This window comes from Hyaena hyaena, unplaced genomic scaffold (assembly GCF_003009895.1).
Source record: "Hyaena hyaena isolate Hyena2069 unplaced genomic scaffold, ASM300989v1 scaffold_478, whole genome shotgun sequence".
Taxonomy (NCBI): domain Eukaryota; kingdom Metazoa; phylum Chordata; class Mammalia; order Carnivora; family Hyaenidae; genus Hyaena; species Hyaena hyaena.
Genome location: NW_024081110.1, coordinates 176,223 through 193,038, shown reverse-complemented (window position 1 = coordinate 193,038; position 16,816 = coordinate 176,223). Strand labels below are relative to the sequence as shown.

General features: G+C 52.4%; 1 protein-coding gene across 2 annotated transcripts; it reads right to left on the bottom strand.

Annotated features, from left to right (window-relative positions):
• Positions 1-11,396: 11,396 nt before the first annotated feature.
• ZIC2 (Zic family member 2) lies at positions 11,397-15,105 on the bottom strand. Of its 2 annotated transcripts, XM_039254280.1 has the most exons (4): positions 14,034-15,105; positions 12,070-12,233; positions 11,728-11,879; positions 11,397-11,574 (listed from the first exon to the last, which is right to left on the bottom strand). In XM_039254280.1, the coding sequence occupies exons 1-4, from the start codon at positions 15,103-15,105 to the stop codon at positions 11,529-11,531; spliced, it is 1,434 nt and encodes a 477-aa protein (XP_039110211.1). In that variant the 3' UTR covers positions 11,397-11,528. The 2 variants fall into 2 exon arrangements, with proteins under 2 accessions (XP_039110211.1, XP_039110210.1); XM_039254279.1 differs by having other exon boundaries at positions 11,397-11,879.
• Positions 15,106-16,816: the final 1,711 nt, after the last annotated feature.

Below are 16,816 nucleotides of genomic sequence, written 5' to 3'. Positions count from 1 at the left end.
AGCAAGCAGCTGATGAAAATAATTGTCCTAGTACACACAGCCCTGCGCCCAGGGGCGCGGCGCGTACACACACACACACACACACACACACACACACACACACAGACACAACTTGCCTCATCTGGCTACCCAACCTTAGTATTCCGGGCATGCGGTTTTCAACAACTTGCTTGACACAATAACAAAGACATTTAAATGCCAGGACGCAGACTTCACTTTTTAACCTGCTGAGAAGAGCTACTTTCAAAGCTTCCCCACTGCGAATAAACTGACAAAAAATATGGGGTGCACTTATAAATTAAACACCTTACCCTCAAAGCGACGTGCGTTAATCAGGTTTCTAAGGCAATAGCCATCTCTGTCTTTTCCTATTCACCCAAATAATGCCACAAGAAGGAACCCCTTTACAGAAGAGAAAGCCAGGGGAAAAAATGAATTATACCCATTGCTAGTAAAAATCATCTTAAATCAATAGAGCACCACTTGAACTTGAGTTTCCATTGTTTCACTGAATCATCAATGTTTTTAATTAAACAGAGCTACCCTTTCTGTTAAAACATTACATAAAAGGGTTAGGTTTCTACTTTTGTTGAGGCAGCTGGCGTTTGTTGGCTGTTGTGTTTGAGCAACAGACTGTTCAATAGAAACGAGAAATAGCTCAACGCGCTCTTAATAGACCTGTTTCAACAATGTACCTTGAAAAGGAATACATTGTGTTATTGTGTTAGTTTGCTACAAACCTATTAAAAGAAAAATAGCATCCATCAGGTCTAACAAAACGCATTTGTATTATACGTACTTATCTGCTTCAAATACACTTCTTGGCACAATGTCTAGAATTCAACTAGATCATCAAGAGCAGGACAGAATAACGCATACCAGTTAGGTAATGATACACGGGCTAAAAATAATAATAAAGGAAGGTCTAAGCAGAAGGGAATCGTTACTTTTTGTTTGTTTATCATGAGAAATACAGGCAACCCTCCTTCAATTGAAAATACATTGCAAAAATGTCGACTCAAAAACAATGTTAAAAATATTCTTCAGATTTAAAAATATTCTAGCATGGGAATATTGCTTCAAATCCCATATTTGGAACGAATCTGATACACTTTCGATGGTAATTTGTTTCAGACAGAGATTCAAGGCACAAGCGATGCATTTTTGAAGCAGAATTAAATAGCGCAAAGAGCCAGGTTCTTTAGGGAAATGCGTGAAACAAACAAATCGAAAGCAAGGGATCCAGCCAAGAGGTTGGGGAGCAGCGGTGTCTGGCAGTAGGAGAGGAAGTGCTTCTTGAAAGTGCTCTCTTTAAAATGATCTTTAAACTGACGTTATTGTATTTATACACAAAACGAAATTTGAAGGAAAGAAATAGGCGACTTTGCCACTATGAGTAGAACCTACTGTATGTTTCAGAGAGGGCTGCCACTTAGACCACAAACCTTAGAAAAGCAGTAGCAAATGATGAGGCCAATTGAATTCTGAGATCCGCTTTGCAGAAAAGACACCTAAAGTAGCATCTGTCAGAGGAAGACAACTTTTGCTTCCACAAAAGCAATTGGTTTGGTTTCCAACCTCAGAGTGCCCAGCATTCAACTTTCAACTGCAAAAATGTAAGGGGGCACAAGAAAATAGCAGACTGCAAGTTTTGACAGGTTTTTTTTGGGGGGGGGTCAGAAAAAGAGAGAACTTACATAAATTACAACAGCACCCTATTGGAGATATCTATGTTAACAAATAGGTGAAGCAATATTTTGCTAGATAAAATCAATTGTTCTTTACATTTCTGAATTAGTAAATTATCATGGGAAGATTTATGAAAATGTCACCCTGAAACTTTAGGCGACAGTTTTCCCATATTGTAAAATAACCATTATAGACTGTCCTATAAGGCATTTGAAGTCAGATGGCTACTATAATTGCTTCCTTCAGCTAAAACATTTTATTTTAGCAGAAAGGGTGTGCATATGCAGGTATGGGAGGTAGTTGAGATGTGTTTGATTTCTACTTTAAGGCTTTTCATTGAGAATGTCTCCTCCCTAGTCCTAATCAGTTTTTGAATTAATTCTCTTGAATTAAAAAAAGAAGAAATGAATAAAAAATTTCAAACTGCATATCAGGAAAATAACTTCTCATACCATTGACAGAGAAGTTGATATTTTCAAGGTGAGATTTTTTTTTGATGTATCAGATAATCTACCAAAGATGAAAGGAAGTTCACAATAAATTGATTTAGCCATGACAAGTAACGTTGTTACTAAGACTTTATAAAAGTCTGTGAGTTTCATTCAGAACTTTTAGAAATGTTTTGTGTGTCAGAAGTTAAACTATCAAAGAGAAAATATTCAGTTCATTTTAATTTGAACAGGCTGTTCAGATAAACAGTCATCAGAGAGATCATTTAAAAACCCAGCAAAGGAAGAAATGTATTTTAGAAGAAGATTGTAATCTGATTCCATGTTTTGTTCTTCATCTTGAAAACCCTTGATTCTTCTCTCTAGCAAAGAATTCTCAATAGTATTTGAGGTTTACATATTTTTATTTGTTTCCCTAAAATTAAAAAAAATCCAAATGGTATGTACTATAATTTATCTCCCCTTAAACAACAGGAGGAAGAGGGTCCCATATAGATTATTTTCTATATGCCCTCCAGACTCTTTCTAGAAAGAGACTTCTAGCCCCATTCCTTTATCAGTAATATCTAGAAAAGCTTTAACCAATCAAATCATTAAACATTTTTTACTGCAGTTGATCTTAAGCAGCATATAATTTGAAAGATTCTGTAGCGTGCATTTTCAAAGCACCAAGTCTTTCTCCAGTTTCCTGGTCTGCCTTAGGCAGGTAAGTGAATGTTATTTCAGATTTCCTTTTGACTTCTTTTGCCTTTTAGTTCAGAAGTGCGGGAAGTAAGAGGGGTTTATTTATTTATTTATTTATTTATTTATTTATTACATTTCTGCCGCACGCGATTGTTTCAATACCCTTCTCTGGTGTTGTGTCTGAAAAAGGGGTGGCCGAGCCTGCAGCCCGCAGCGCCAGACATTCAGCCGGATCCACCCCTGGGCACAGTCGTCAGAGGGAAAAGATTCCGCTTCTAAACTTGATTAAAAACAGCCTACCAGTTTCTGCCCCGTTGAAGAACTGTGTGGCTTGAAAAGCTGAGTAAACTGCCCGGGAGAGGAGCGGCTGAGGTCTAGATCCCTGTCATATGGGAATCAAGACAAGCTTGAAAAAGCAGTGGATAGTAGGCTACAGAAGGACAGCTTGTCCATCAAAACCTGTAGTTAAGATCCACTTCACACAATTTAGGTGCTGGAAAAAAAAGTGATTTTAACTTATAATTTTTCACCTTAATTTGAAGGTGAAAAGGAAACACATATACATACCAAAAAGCTACCCAAATGCTTGGGAAATATTAAGTTGTTTCTGAGTTACTTCCCCCCCCCCTTCCTTTTGGCAAATACTTCAAAATATCCTTCTCCCTTCTCCCCCTTAAGTTATCTTGTGGACGATACGGTTAAAAAAATACTAAGACGGAAAAATGAACTAGAAATGATGAGTGTACATAGGTTGGTGAATAAAATAGATGCCTGGTCAACATCATAAAGACATGTTGTTATTGTTGTTGCTGCTGCTGCTTGTGATATTTGTATGGTAAAAACTAAAGACATCCAAACAGGATTCAATTATGAAGAGAAGTGGGAGGTTTCCTGATGTGTTTCAATAAAATGAAAATCGAGTCTGTATGTGCCTGTGTGTTCCCCTTCGATTTGAAATTTTATTCCAGAGAGTGCTACAACTTGTTACTTTTTTTGTGGGCACAGGAGGAGGAAAAATATGACACATTGGGGGATTTTTTTCAGTAGAGCTGTGTTTAGTTTTAATTTTCCTGTATTTTAAAATAAACACTTTGACCAAAGCATGTTTGATCTTTGCAAGAAGGAAATATACATTGTGGAGGAATGTGCGGCGGTTGGGTATGAAAATGGGGTTGTGACTCACAGCTGCAGGCTGAAAAAAAAAAAGGCGTAGTGGTGTCAGCCAGAGGTGTTCAGTCTAATAATTCAAGCTGTAAACTGTATCCCCTAAAATTACCTACATAATAAATCATTGTGTGAAGAAAAAAAGTTTGGATTGAAAAGTGTAAGTGGAACAGAATCCCCTGGAGACTTCAATCCTGGGACCTATTGACAATGATGTGAAATGTGGGTTTATTTTGTCCCAAACTTTGAAGATCAAAATAATACTGGAGATTATTCCAATACAGCTGGGTTTTGTTTTGGTTTGGTTTGGTTTTGCCTTGAGTTTCATAGTCTGTTGCAGAAATGGGCTTGCATTTTTTTTTTCCTGTCTCTCCTGATCATTCAGTCGAAACTGCTTTATGGGATTTACAGTCCATTTATATATTTTCAAGAGAAAATTCAATTCAAGAATGGGTTTATTTTAAGAAAAACAGTAAAACTAACTTATCAAATGCATGTTAAGAATGGAAGCAGAAATGTTTCTGGAAATTCCCTTAGGTTCCTGTCTCAGATTTCACTGTTGCTTACAGGTACCAAAGAAAACACTGCAATTATGTAAACTGACGAATTAGCCTGCCTAAGAATCTGCTGCTAGATTGAAACACTTAGACACTGTGGTTGGCAAAGCCAGTGTCGAATCCCGGAGACTTGAGAAACGGGAACGTTTGGGGATGGAATACACCCATCTGGAGTAGAAAGGATCTCAGTGCCTGGAGAAAAGATGCAATTGTCAAGAGGAAGTTTAAAGGCCAAGGACACACGAAGTCTTTGAAACAATAAGGGTGAGGAAGTCAAGAAGCAGACTCGCCAAAGCCACATTGAAACAATTTATTTTATAGGATCCCCTACATTTCCAGAATTAGTGAGCAGAAGAAGCGTCCTGCTGGGAACGCGGGCTGTGGGCTCTCGCGCTCACACGGCCACTGCGAAAGGGATGAAGTCAAGTTGACACGGGTCTCTTTCGCCTGGGCATTTCAAATGAAAATATAAGAAGGAGGGCGGGGAGAGAAGGAGACAAAACGAAGCTCGAAAAGACTGATTCCGAAGTCTGCAATAAAGATTAACTGGAAAAAGGAAGTCCATAGCAATTAAAACTCCTACCCTGGCTCATTAGTATTCATGACCGAAGGTCCAGCTTTTCTGTTTATCTTTCTCCCAAGATCAATATCGGAGCAGCGTGGGCCTGGGAGGAGCCCAAGCCTGGCCCTGCGTGCGCCTGACCTCTCGCGCCCTCCCTACAGGTCAGAGCATCTTCAGAACCGCCGGCCCAACGCCGCGCCCAGGATCATTAAAGCCACCATTCATCTGCCGGCAGGGAGAGGGAGGGGGAGCAGGCCTGGGTTTAGGGGGATGGGGGTGGGGGCAACGGGCAAACAGACCCAACCAACTCCGAAGAGTTTCGAGAAACCCCACTCCGCCACACCAGCTACTGTGTGTCGGGTGAGCCAGGAGGAAGAAACGAAAAAGAACGACCCGCGCGCGTCTGCAGCCAGAGGCCCAGCGCGGCTCCTGGCCAGGCGGTTGCTGGCTCGGCCTGGTTCCAGACCCGATTTATTTGGGGGGGGGGGAAGCATAAGAACAGCCTTGGCACCCCCCCCTTAGAAGAACCCAGGCCCCCTCCCAGCCCCAATAGGTCTGTAGCCGCCCCAGGCCCCCCCAGCCTCTAGGGAGCCCCCCAGTCAGCGTTAACTAGGATGATTATCTTTGACATTATTAACATTATTATTATTTCAACCCCCAACCTCTCTGGCGGCGTCGCGCCCTGTTCTGCTCCCCCCGGGGCCACCAGGTTTGGCCTCGGGACGGAAAAATACTGGCTTCGGGAGGTTAGGGAACGAAGAGGCTTAAGGGCAGGGATTGAAGGAGGGAGCGAGGGTTTAGAAAACTCCTCTTTGCCTTCCCCCTGGTTTAGTTAAACCAGAGGTAAGGGAGCGACCTCCCAAAGCACACCCGGGGGTCAGTGGGTTCTCGGGGTTGCGGGATAGTCTGGCCTATCATATCACCAGGGAAGTGGGCCTGAGGAATCCGAACTGCGTGCGAGGACCCCCACCCAAACTGCCTCCCGCTGGTGGCTCGAAGTCCGAGCCTGGGGGGCGGGGGGGAGGCCGAGGCAGCGGCCTCTCCAAAAGCCAACTTGGATCCAGAGTTCTGGGCAGGCCTGGTCCTTTTGGAAGGAGGCCACAGGGGTGGGGGAGCTGGGAAACAGTGGACCGGTGAGGGGAGCATCTCCTGCTGCGTCTTGCGTCCGCGCCGCCCCCTCCTCCCCAATCTCTGTGGCTCAGGTCCATCCCACGCACGCGAGCGGGTGGCTGCGGGGATGCCGAAGGAGGCAAGCGTGTGTGCGTGCGTGTGTGCGTGTGCAAGCGTGGAGAGATTGTGAGGGAGAATGTGTATGTGGGGGGGTCTGTCTGTGTGCGCGCCTGCTAGTCAGTACGGCGGCGTCCCCAACTCCGGCCTGGTGGCTGCGCAGAGCCTTATCCTTATCCCCAATGGCCGGGAGGCAGGATGCGGGATTCGATTCGGGACAAGGCCAGGTTACAGGTCTGGAAGCGAAGAGGGGCCTCACCTCTTCAAAAGCTCGTCGAGCCCGGGGAACAAAAGGGAAACGTGGAAGGGCCACTCCGTGGCCCCAGCACGGACCGTTCCCGGCCAGGGCCCTGAGGGGCGGGGCGGGAGTGGGAGGACCCTGACTCCGCGCGCCCTGCCCGCGATCCGGGCCGAGGCCGAGTTGGGGCGGAGCCGGGCGTGGACCCTGCGGCCCCAGTCGCGCCACAGCCTTGACCGTGAACTCGAACCCTCTCGGCTGCCCTGGTTATGGTTTACTGAAGTTCTCATTCGTAACACCCTGTTCAAACTGCCTAGGCTGCCTTTCCTTTCTCAGGAGCCTAGCGGGACGGCCCGAGGGGTTTATGCCCGATCACTCGATCCATTCTGGAAGGATCTAGGTGCTTCCCTAAAATAAAACCCCTGCAACAATCTGCCGGGGGCTGGGGAAGGCGGTTAGCAAGGAGTGCGACACATCTCCAGCCCATTTCTAGGCTGCCAGTTAAAAATAGAAGCCGTTCATTGTGGTCTGCTGGGGGTAGCACGGGCTGAGCAGCTCCAAGTTCCTGTGGAACCGGAGCAGTATCAGACTGTCATCAATCAATCCTCAAGTATTTATTGAGCGCGGATTTTGGATCTTGAGTGAGGGTCGCTTGCCGGGGCACGTGTCCGTTTAAGTAAAAACGCATTCAGGGCTTCAACCAAGTCTTGGTGGGGTGTTATTTTGAGGCCTTTATTTCTTAGCGCTTGGACACAGGCCTTGGCTGATTTCGGTGGCGTGATATAGGGCAGGGTAGCACCCTAGGGCTCAAGTGAGTATTTGGCGGGCCCCCGCCTGTCCTGCCAGAGCACAGCCCCCCCCCCAACGTCGGTCCTTTGCCTACCCCGACGGTCACATGGGAAACCCAGGCCTTCCTAACCACCCCTGGAATGAGGGAGCACAGCGCGGTGTACAAGGAGCCCCGAAACTCCCGTCCAGCCTCTGATCTGCCCTAGATCTCACAGTTTTGTGCGGAAAATACACCACTTGATACTGAAAACATCCGTCTGGAAGAAAGAGGGAGGGGGGGAGGGGGTGCGGAGGAGGAGGAAAAGAGACGACAGCAGAAAGGAAAAGGGCCAGGACGGCGGGGACCGGGTGTGCTGGCCCTGGAGCTGCTGCTGCTTGTCTCCTTCTGCTCGCCCAGAGCGGAACCAGCCCGGCCTCTGCTCCAGGAGTGACCTCCTCCCCGGCTGAGACTTGGGGGACTTCACTGAACCGGGAGAAGCTGATACGGATGCCAGTTATCACTGCGGTCATTAATAATGCAGCGAGGATCACGATAATTAATAATAATAATGATGGGCCTCCCGAGGGGGCTCCAGCTGCCTCAGGATAAAGCGACTCCCGCGTGAGGGAAGTTACTTGGTGGTGGCTGGAGCCGAGCGCAAGGGGAGCGCGGCTGGGCGCTCTGAAGTTCAAGTTGACGGCAGTGACCGGCAGAAACGGTCCTGGGCGGAGGCGGTCGGGCCTCCCCGCGGGCTGTGAACCGGCGGCGCAGCTCTGGTTCCCTGAGGGAAGCCGAGTAGCCGAGTTCTGGAGTCCAAACGAGGGCAGGTTAGAATTCAGAAGCTCCATGTAGGTAGGACGGCTGGGGGGGGGGGGAGGGGGGGCGGAGACTCACGCACCCCCCAACCCCAGGCCCAGGCGCCGGGTTGCGGCGCAGAATCTTGGGCCGCCAGCCTCGCTCGCGCTTTCTAGGTTGAGCAACGCTGACACCTTTGACCACTTTGCCGTCTCCCCCTCCCCCACCCTGTCCCTGGGATTCGCAGCGTCTGAGAGGAAGGCGGAGAGTGGGCCACACCACCGGGTCGGTGACCAGTTTGGACAAAGCGGTGGGCCGCAGAGGCCGCGGCGCTGGGAGCCATCTTGCGGGAAAGCTGCTCCCCTCCGCGGCTCACACCCTCGGGTGGACGAGGAACCCGCCCCCGGGCTGCGCTCTGCCTCCGCGCGCCGGGCGCCTTCCCATTTGTATTTCCTGCTGAAAACTGGGATCAGCGGCCCTGGACCTCACGGGCCCTGCGGTAGCTCTCCGACGTTCCGCGCTACAAAGCCAGCCAGCTCCGGGCCTGGCAGCGTCTGCCTCTCCACGCCGGTTTCCCTCTTCTTCCCCCAAATGAGAAGAAAAGCCCCAAGCCTTGATACTAAAGTTGCACACCTTCACTCCACTCTTCTCTTTACATTAGGGAGGTGTCTCAAAGCCAATAATTTCCACCAAAAAAAAAAAAAAGTTTTAAACATTTATGATATACCATTTCATTCTTGCCCAAGTTATGATAAATATTTCATCTGATTCCTTGGTTCCCTCCTTGGGGGGAGGGCGGGGGCGGGTGGGTTGAGAAACAAAAAGCTTTTCCTCACAGCTTCTCATGTGTTCAATGAAATCTCCCAAGGATCAGTAACATATGCCAATTATTTTAATAATTTTCCTTAATATTATTAGGGGTTATAAATTTGACTTTAATAGGGGGTTGATGGCTTCGGGAGCTGGTGCTTGGGCAGTTCGTAGGGCCACTGGGGAGGGCTAGCTGGGCGTCTGTCATCCTCTGGGACACACACACACACACACACACACACACACACACACACACACCCCAGGCTGGAGTCTTTCCCTCCGTGTTGAATAGGTGGCCTCCAGGAGGTCAGGGTTGTCCTTCTCTCCAAACGGCCCTGTGGCCTAGCCTGACTGGCCCTGCTGATCAGTCGACTGGTGAAGGGGAAGGAAAGAAGCAGTGGTTTCCGATGTGGCCACGGGTGCTCTGGGTCTGGGTCTCCCCCCACAGAGCCCGAAGAGCCCGCTGGGTGATCCTAGGTAGGTGTTGAGGCGGCTGCCCTAATCTTCCCCGTACTGGGGGAGGGGGGTAAGAAGGGGGAGGGTAGTCAGGAAGAGATGGAGATATTTTGATGGCTCAGGGATTTAAAAATGATTTTTAAATTATTCCTACCCATTGATTCCTAATTATGCCTACCTTTGATTATTAAGATTATTTTTGCCTTCTTCCTTAGACTTTGAAATCTGATAAATTCTTGCAGAGGAAATTAAAGCTGCAAACCTTATAGACAAACTGGCGCTCGGTGCTCTGCCTCACTCACTTATACCTGGTCGTTTTAGTCTTTATATCTTATTCTATTTTACTGGATTCTTGAAGAGATTCTCTTTTGAGCCAACGGTTTGCTGTTTTCCTAAATTAAAGTGTACTCTGTCACCTTCTTCTGAACATCTTCCTCATTGGTGTGCAGCAGCTCTGGGGATAAGCAGACTTTCTTGAGCAAGCTCTCTAAAATTTCAAGAAAAAAAAAAAAACTTCAGGTAGAAAAGGGCCCTTAAACTATAATCACTGGGCCAAGTTCAAAAACAAAGTACTCAGCTCAGTTTTAAACGTGCAATTAAAAATAACTGTACCTCAGCTTTTCAGAGGGACGGAGAGGAAAGGGGGCCGGGAAGAGGGAAAACAAAGAATAAGGAAATGTTTAGTGCTCTTAAATCCAGTCCAAATAGCTGAAAGAAAGGCGCTCCCTCAGATAATGGAGCCATTAGAAACTCTGAAGTTTCCAGCCGGCCATTCCTCACAGGGCCTTTCCAAAAATTTAATTCACTCTCAGCTACAAACAAAGGACATAGAAAATAATTTTGAGACTTTCTGCCAAAGGGGCAGTTTGGCCTGGCTCCTATGCATACATACACCTTCCTTCCTAGAATGCAAGGTGGTGCCTCCCCTTCATTTAGGCAGCTGATCAATACCCACGTCAACCCTCAGCTGCCCCCTTCCCGTTTTCTTTAAGAACTTTGCTAGAAAAAAAAAATAGTATGTTCATGCAGTTTCAACACATTTTATTATATTTCTGTATGCATTACTCTCAAAACATATCACAAGAAATGATCAAACCACTTAAAACCTTCAAATAAAAAATCTGAAACAGTTTATGCCCACAATTGTACATATTTATAGTTAAGAAACATTCTTTATAAATATTGTTTCCTCTGTAGCAAGTTAATACCATAATTTAATTACAAATGGATAAATATGGTAACGGGTATTTACAGAAGGAAGGGTGTTATTACGGAAAAGCTAACGGCACGACATTTATTTTCCCCCACAATCTTTCATACAGGAACTAACAAATTGAACTTGCAAAAGCACTAAAACATCACATGTAAACCCAGCTAACAGAAAAATACATTCACAAGCGTTGGTGGTGGTGGTGTGTATGTGTGTGCTGTGGATCAATGTGTTGAAGAAACAGAAGGGAGACTTTGGCACGGCTCGGTTTTTTTCCAGTCTATAGTTGCATGAAGTTTACAATCAAGTTGCCTCATAAAAAGGAACACAATATTCAATACCACGATACAAAATAAACCATTTTCTTCCACATTACTTAAAAAGAAACCGGGTAAACTAAAAAGAGAAAAGAAAAAGCCCATCACTTGGGGAAGAGAAGGGAAGAAAGGCAGGGAGGAACGCAATCCGGAGAGTTACAAATGGACAAACCTCTATACACCAAGAAGCCATTAAAACCACCTTGGAGAAGGAAGGAGTTCGCTATGTACAGTTTGTCAGAAGACTGGGAACTGGGGGAGAAGGAGCAGAGGGCATGGGGTGGGGGGCGGGGAAGGAGGGAGGGTTTGGTTCAATATTTTTATGGGTTTTTAAATTTTTTTATTATTTTTTTAAAATTTCTTATTTTATGTTCTCAGCTGAGACTCCGGAAGGGATATTTTTGCTTTTCATGCCTAGATTCTTTAAAAAACAAAAAAACAAAAAAAACTTTTAAAAATCCTTCTGCTGGTAAAATCGTTTTCATCATCATAAAAATCAGAGTCATAATTTTAACAACACATCACAGGGTGACCTCAGCGCTCTCCGCCGGGAGGGCTGCGCCGGGGTGGGGGCCCGGAGAGGAAGAGAGGCCCCGGCCTCTCACACGTACCATTCATTGAAGTTGGAGGAGAGGCCGCTGTGGCCCCCGGCGGTCCCGCCGCCCCCGCCGCCGCTGCCGCCGCCCCCGCCGCCCGCCCCGCCGCCGCCGCCGCCGCCGCCGCCGCCGCCGGAGCCGGAGCCGCCGCTCGCGCCGCCGCCCGAGCCTCCGCCCCGGTGCACCGCGGACACGGCCGCCGCCGCCGCTGCCGCCGCCGCCGCCGCCGCCGGGGAGAGGTTAGCGCTGCTCTGGGGCTCGGCGCTGGGGGACACCAGCCCCGGGGGCGTGGACGACTCGTAGCCGGAGCTGGCCGCCGGGGAGGACTCCGAGCCCTGCGGGGAGGACTCATGGACCTGCAACACAAAAGCCGGGAGGAGAGACCAAAGGGGACTGGGTGTGAGTGCAGCTGCTGCGGGGGGGGGGGGGGGGGGGGGGGGGGCACCCCCAGAAAGGCCGTCCCCGCCCGCCGGGGCCCCCGGGGGCCTCCCCAGGCCGGTGGGGAGCCGGCGCCGCGGGCCCGCCTCCTCGCCTCCCCGGTGGTACCTTCATGTGTTTGCGCAGCGAGCTGGGGTGCGTGTAGGACTTGTCGCACATCTTGCACAGATAGGGCTTATCGGACGTGTGCACGTGCATGTGCTTCTTCCTGTCGCTGCTGTTGGCGAAGCGCCGGTCGCAGCCCTCGAACTCGCACTGGAACGGCTTCTCCCCTGTGAACAGAAACGGGGGCGCTTGCTGCCCACGCCCGGAGCTTCCCGGAGCCCCCACCCTCCCCGTTGGGAGCCGGGCCGCTGCAGGCAGGAAAGCGAGCGAGCCGGGCCCGGGCCCCTGAACCGGGTCGGAGCGCCTCTGCAGCTGGAGACGACATCAACCGCCTTCCCACCTGACGGTCCTGCGCACTTATTTCATATTTCAGTTTCCTTCCAGACGAACGCCCATGTCCCCAGATTTCTAGTGAATCTGGGGTGGCACCCGGCCCTGCCCACCTTTCTATAGGGCTCCTTGGATTCGCAGCTTCTAACAAATTGGTCTCGCCATGGAGAAGCTGTTATTGTGACAAAATATTTAGGGCATTATCAGAATCACACAGGCTGCTGGGCTGCTGTCGGTTTGTCTCTAGGGCCAGTAGGCAATTACATTTGGAGTTGATGTGTTGTTTGGGGATGAGGCTGCAGATCATAACTGAGCCAGTGTTTTTCATCCAAAACTCTGCAAATTAAATTAACCATGATTCTAGTCTCACTTCCAGTCATTTAAAAATAAGTGGGGGGAAAAAGATAAAAATTAGAGATAAGACATCATCCAGCGATTGAATAGGCACAGGCCCGGCAGTGGGGGTGGGGGCGTCAGCAAAGGCTTTCAAAATCTCCCTGTTTTAATTTTCTGGCGGTCCCCGCATCCTGTTGCCAGAATTCCAAATGCTTGGAGTCATTTAGAGGTGTGAGAACTCAAACATCGTTCGTCTCGGAAAGGGGACCATTTAACGTTAAATTCCATTAGCACCTAAATTGTTTTTTAAAGACATCCGCTCAGGCACAGGACTCGAAAGCATTTCATGCAAATAAATTTCTCAAATTTTAAACCTTGTTAAAAGCTTGTCTCGCACCTCGGCTCCCTCCCTTCCCGGAAGAGAACAATAGGCCGCTGGCGCATCCCCACTTCGGAGTAAATATTGACGGGGGAAGTTGCTAAAACATTTGGCTTTCTTTTAGGAAATCGTCTGGCACGATTTTGGCTGGGACCTGGTCAGAGATGAATAATCTATGAGGCGAGAGGCGCGTTCTTTTGCAGCTCCCTCTTCTCACGCGATTGCCCCGCGGGGCCGCGCTGCCCCGGGGTTTTCTCTGACCGAGTCGGTCCAAGTTTGGAATCGCAAACCCTCTGGTGCCCATTAGAGAATTTCACAAACTACTGCGAATCCACCGTAAAGTAAAGCCTCGTGACCTACCCCGAAATAGGCTTTAAAAACACTTTTTTTTTTTTTTTTTTTTTTTAACGAGAAATGCTCTACAGCTTCGGCTCACATCAGACTCATTTAATGGGAAAACAGTCCCGGGAAGGACGTTTGGACCCGGAGTAAAAGAAGTGGGAAAACACAGAAGCCACCCAAACACAGACACACAGCCGGAGCAGAAAAGCACATCCAGACAGGCTGGCAAAATCCTCTCTAGGCTCGATTCCCGGGCACCAAGTTGGAGCGCAGTTTTAATTTGTGCGTTCTATTTAGAACGGAAATTATTAACCAAGGCTGAGCAAACGAAGCAATTGCATCACCCAAAACATCTATTTGATATTACACCGATCATTTAAAACTCGATTTCCGTACATGGAAAAACCCAGCCCGATAATCTTCTTTCACTCTCCAACAAAAACAAGCCGCTGGCTGTCTCCCACACACAGAAACACCTCCCATCCGAGAGCAGGGGCTGGCGGTCGGCGCGCTTCCCGCAGCCAACCAACCACAGCCTCTCTCCTCTCCGCGCCCCATCCCTGTCCCGGCCCGCAGTTACCTGTGTGGGTCCTTTTGTGGATCTTGAGGTTCTCGGAGCGCGCGAAGACCTTGCCGCAGCCCGGGAACGGGCAGGGAAAGGGCTTCTCGCCCGTGTGCACGCGGATGTGGTTGACCAGTTTGTATTTGGCCTTGAAGGGCTTGCCCTCGCGCGGACACTCCTCCCAGAAGCAGACGTGGTTGCTCTGCTCCGGGCCGCCGACGTGCTCCACGGAAACGTGGGTCACCAGCTCGTGCATGGTGCTGAAAGTTTTGTTGCAGCTCTTCTTGGGGTTGCTCAGCTGCTCCGGGTCGATCCACTTGCAGATGAGCTCCTGCTTGATGCACTGCTGCCGCATGTAGCGGAAAAAGGCACCAGGGTGGTGGTGGTGGTGGTGGTGATGGGCCGCGGCCGCTGCCATGTTCATACCCATGTTCATATTCATGGGGCCGTACTGGTTGTGGAGCTGCGCCGCTGAGTAGGGGTCGGTCCGCGGGCTGGCCACCTGGCGGTACTGCTCCGAGCGCCCGAACACCTCGCCGGGCAGCCCCAGGCGCATCTGCCCGTTGAGCACATTCTGAGAGCCGTGCGGCCCGTGCTGCTCCGGGAGGCCGGGGAAGAGGAGGTGGCCCTGCGCGTCCGAGTGCGCGTGGTGCAGGCCGCCCGCTCCTGGCCCGAACAGCCCGTGCTGCCCGCCGCCCGGCGCCGAGTCCCCGAAGCCGCGGCTGCGGAACAGGAAGTCCCGGGTGGAGTTGAAAGGCGGCCCAGAGTAGGAGCTGACGTGCGCGGCATGGGGCCCGAGCGCGGCGGCGGCGGCGGCAGCCGCAGCAGAGCCGGGGTAGGCGCCGGGGCCCTGCGACGTGAACGCCGAGCTCTGGCCGGGGGACAGCTCGTGCGCGCCTGGGTTAAGCTTGAAGGCGCCCATGTGCGCGGCCGCCGAGTCCACGAAGCCGTTCTGCGCCGCGGCCAGGCTCAGTTCGCGGTCCTGCATTTCGGCGGCGGCCGCTGCCGCCGCGGCGGCCGAGTGGTGATGGTGGCGCGCGAAGCTGCCCACCCCGATGGCCGGGAACTGCGGCCCCGCGTCCAGGAGCATGGCCAGCGCGCCCGCCCGCCCCGCCGGGCCCCGCGCCTCCTCCGCTCCCACTCCCGCCCCGCGCGCGGCGCGTCCAGCGGCCGCCTGGCTCCGAGCGCAGGCGACGGTGGTGGTGGCGGCTTCAGCCCCGGGAGCCGCGCTGCTGCTCCCGCCGCCTCCGCCGCCGCCGCCGCCTGGATCTGCCTCCGGCGGCCGGGCGCGGAGCGAAGGCGCGGAGAGGAAGAGGAAGAGGAGGCGGCGGCGGAGGAGGCGCGGGAGGAGGAGGAGGAGGAGGTGGAGGAGGAGAAGAGTCCAAAGCCAGGCGGAGAACCAAAGTGTATTAAAGGAGCTGCGGCGGGGGCGGGCGGGCAGGGCAGGGGAGGGCGGGCGGGAGGAGGGAGCGGGAGGGAGGTGTGGGGAGCTCGGCGGAGAGGGGGGCCGCCGGGGGGCGAGCGCCGCGCCGCGGCCCCCACCCCTGCGCGCACTCGCGCGCGCACGCACACACTCACTCGCTCGCCAGTCCCGCGGACCCGGGACCCGGGAGCGCCGAGCGGCGCCCGCTGAATGGAATCACGGCAGCGGCGGGGCCGCGGTGCCCGAGCGCGGCGGCTGCGCGCGGGCCAGGCAGGAGGGGCGGGAGGCGAGCTCTGCGCCTGGCTCCCGGGTCCGGCGCGCCCGCGGCTCCACCTGACCGCGGCGGGGGCACTGGGGTGGCGGGCGGAGGCCGGGCACCCGCTCCGCGGCGCGCTCGGCCGGCCGCTCCCTCCCCCGCGGCCTTATTCGCGCCGCCCCGTGCGCGGCGGGTATTGTTCGGCGCCGCGGCCGCGGTGTTTAGCCCTCCTCGTCCTCCGCGCTTGGCATTGGCTGCGCCTCGCGTAGTAAACTTGCAGCAGCCACGAATTCCCCCAGACGAAGGAAGCAACCGCGCCGCTCCCTCTTTCTTTAAGTTGTGCGGGAGGAGGAGGCGGGGGAGGAGGGGAGATGGGGGCTGTGGGAGGGGAGAGGGCGAGAGGAGGGAGGGGAGGAGGGGAGGCTAGGCTTTAAAACAATAACAACAATAAAAAAAAAAAAAGTGATCTCTAGCTCGCTCGCTCCCTCTCGCCGGGCGGCTCCGGGCTCTGGACCCGCAGCCGGCAGCCGCCCTCCTGAGGACCGACCGGTGTCCGAGACCCGAGCAAGTGCGAAGAGGCCAAAGCAGGTCCCCCCTTTTCGGCTGCGCTGGGGTTCGTTCGCCACCACCTCTACCTCTGTTTATTTCGGTGGGCGCTGCAGACGCCGCTGCAGCCCTTTTTTAAATTTTTTGTCTCCTCCTTTTCCTCTCCCCTCCCCCGCCTCGCCCCCACGTCTCCCGCCCCGGCCTCCCTCCCTCGCTCGCCCCCTCTCTCCCTCCCGCTCCAGGCCGAGACTCCCGGGCACACCGCCCCTTTAACGGCGGCTCCCGCCCCGCCCGCCCTTCCGCCGCGGCCATTGGCTGCCGAGGCCCCGTCAATCCGGTGCCCCCGCCCCGCGGCTGATCCGCCGCTCCTCCCCCGCTCCCCCGAAGCTCCCCGCTGCCCCGGCAGCCGCGGATCCCGCGGACCTTCGCAGCCAGCCCGGCCTGCAGCTCCGCGCCCGCGCGCCCGGCGCAGCGGCTCCTGTCCGCAGCCGGCCGCTGCGCCCCCGGAGCCAGGAGACCGGCGGAGCGCTCGCCGGGGCCGCAGGGTCACTGCGCCCTTGGCCGGGGCCGGAGGAC

Bases quoted from the DNA above. Each gene is read 5' to 3' on its own strand.
- ZIC2 (XM_039254279.1), bottom strand. From the start codon at position 15,105: ATGCTCCTGGACGCGGGGCCGCAGTTCCCGGCCATCGGGGTGGGCAGC. The intron at 12,234-14,033 runs GTAACTGCGGGC...TTCTGTTCACAG, and splicing joins CCACAAAAGGACCCACACAG to GGGAGAAGCCGTTCCAGTGC. The intron at 11,880-12,069 runs GTACCACCGGGG...TTTGTGTTGCAG, and splicing joins CGCTGCGCAAACACATGAAG to GTCCATGAGTCCTCCCCGCA.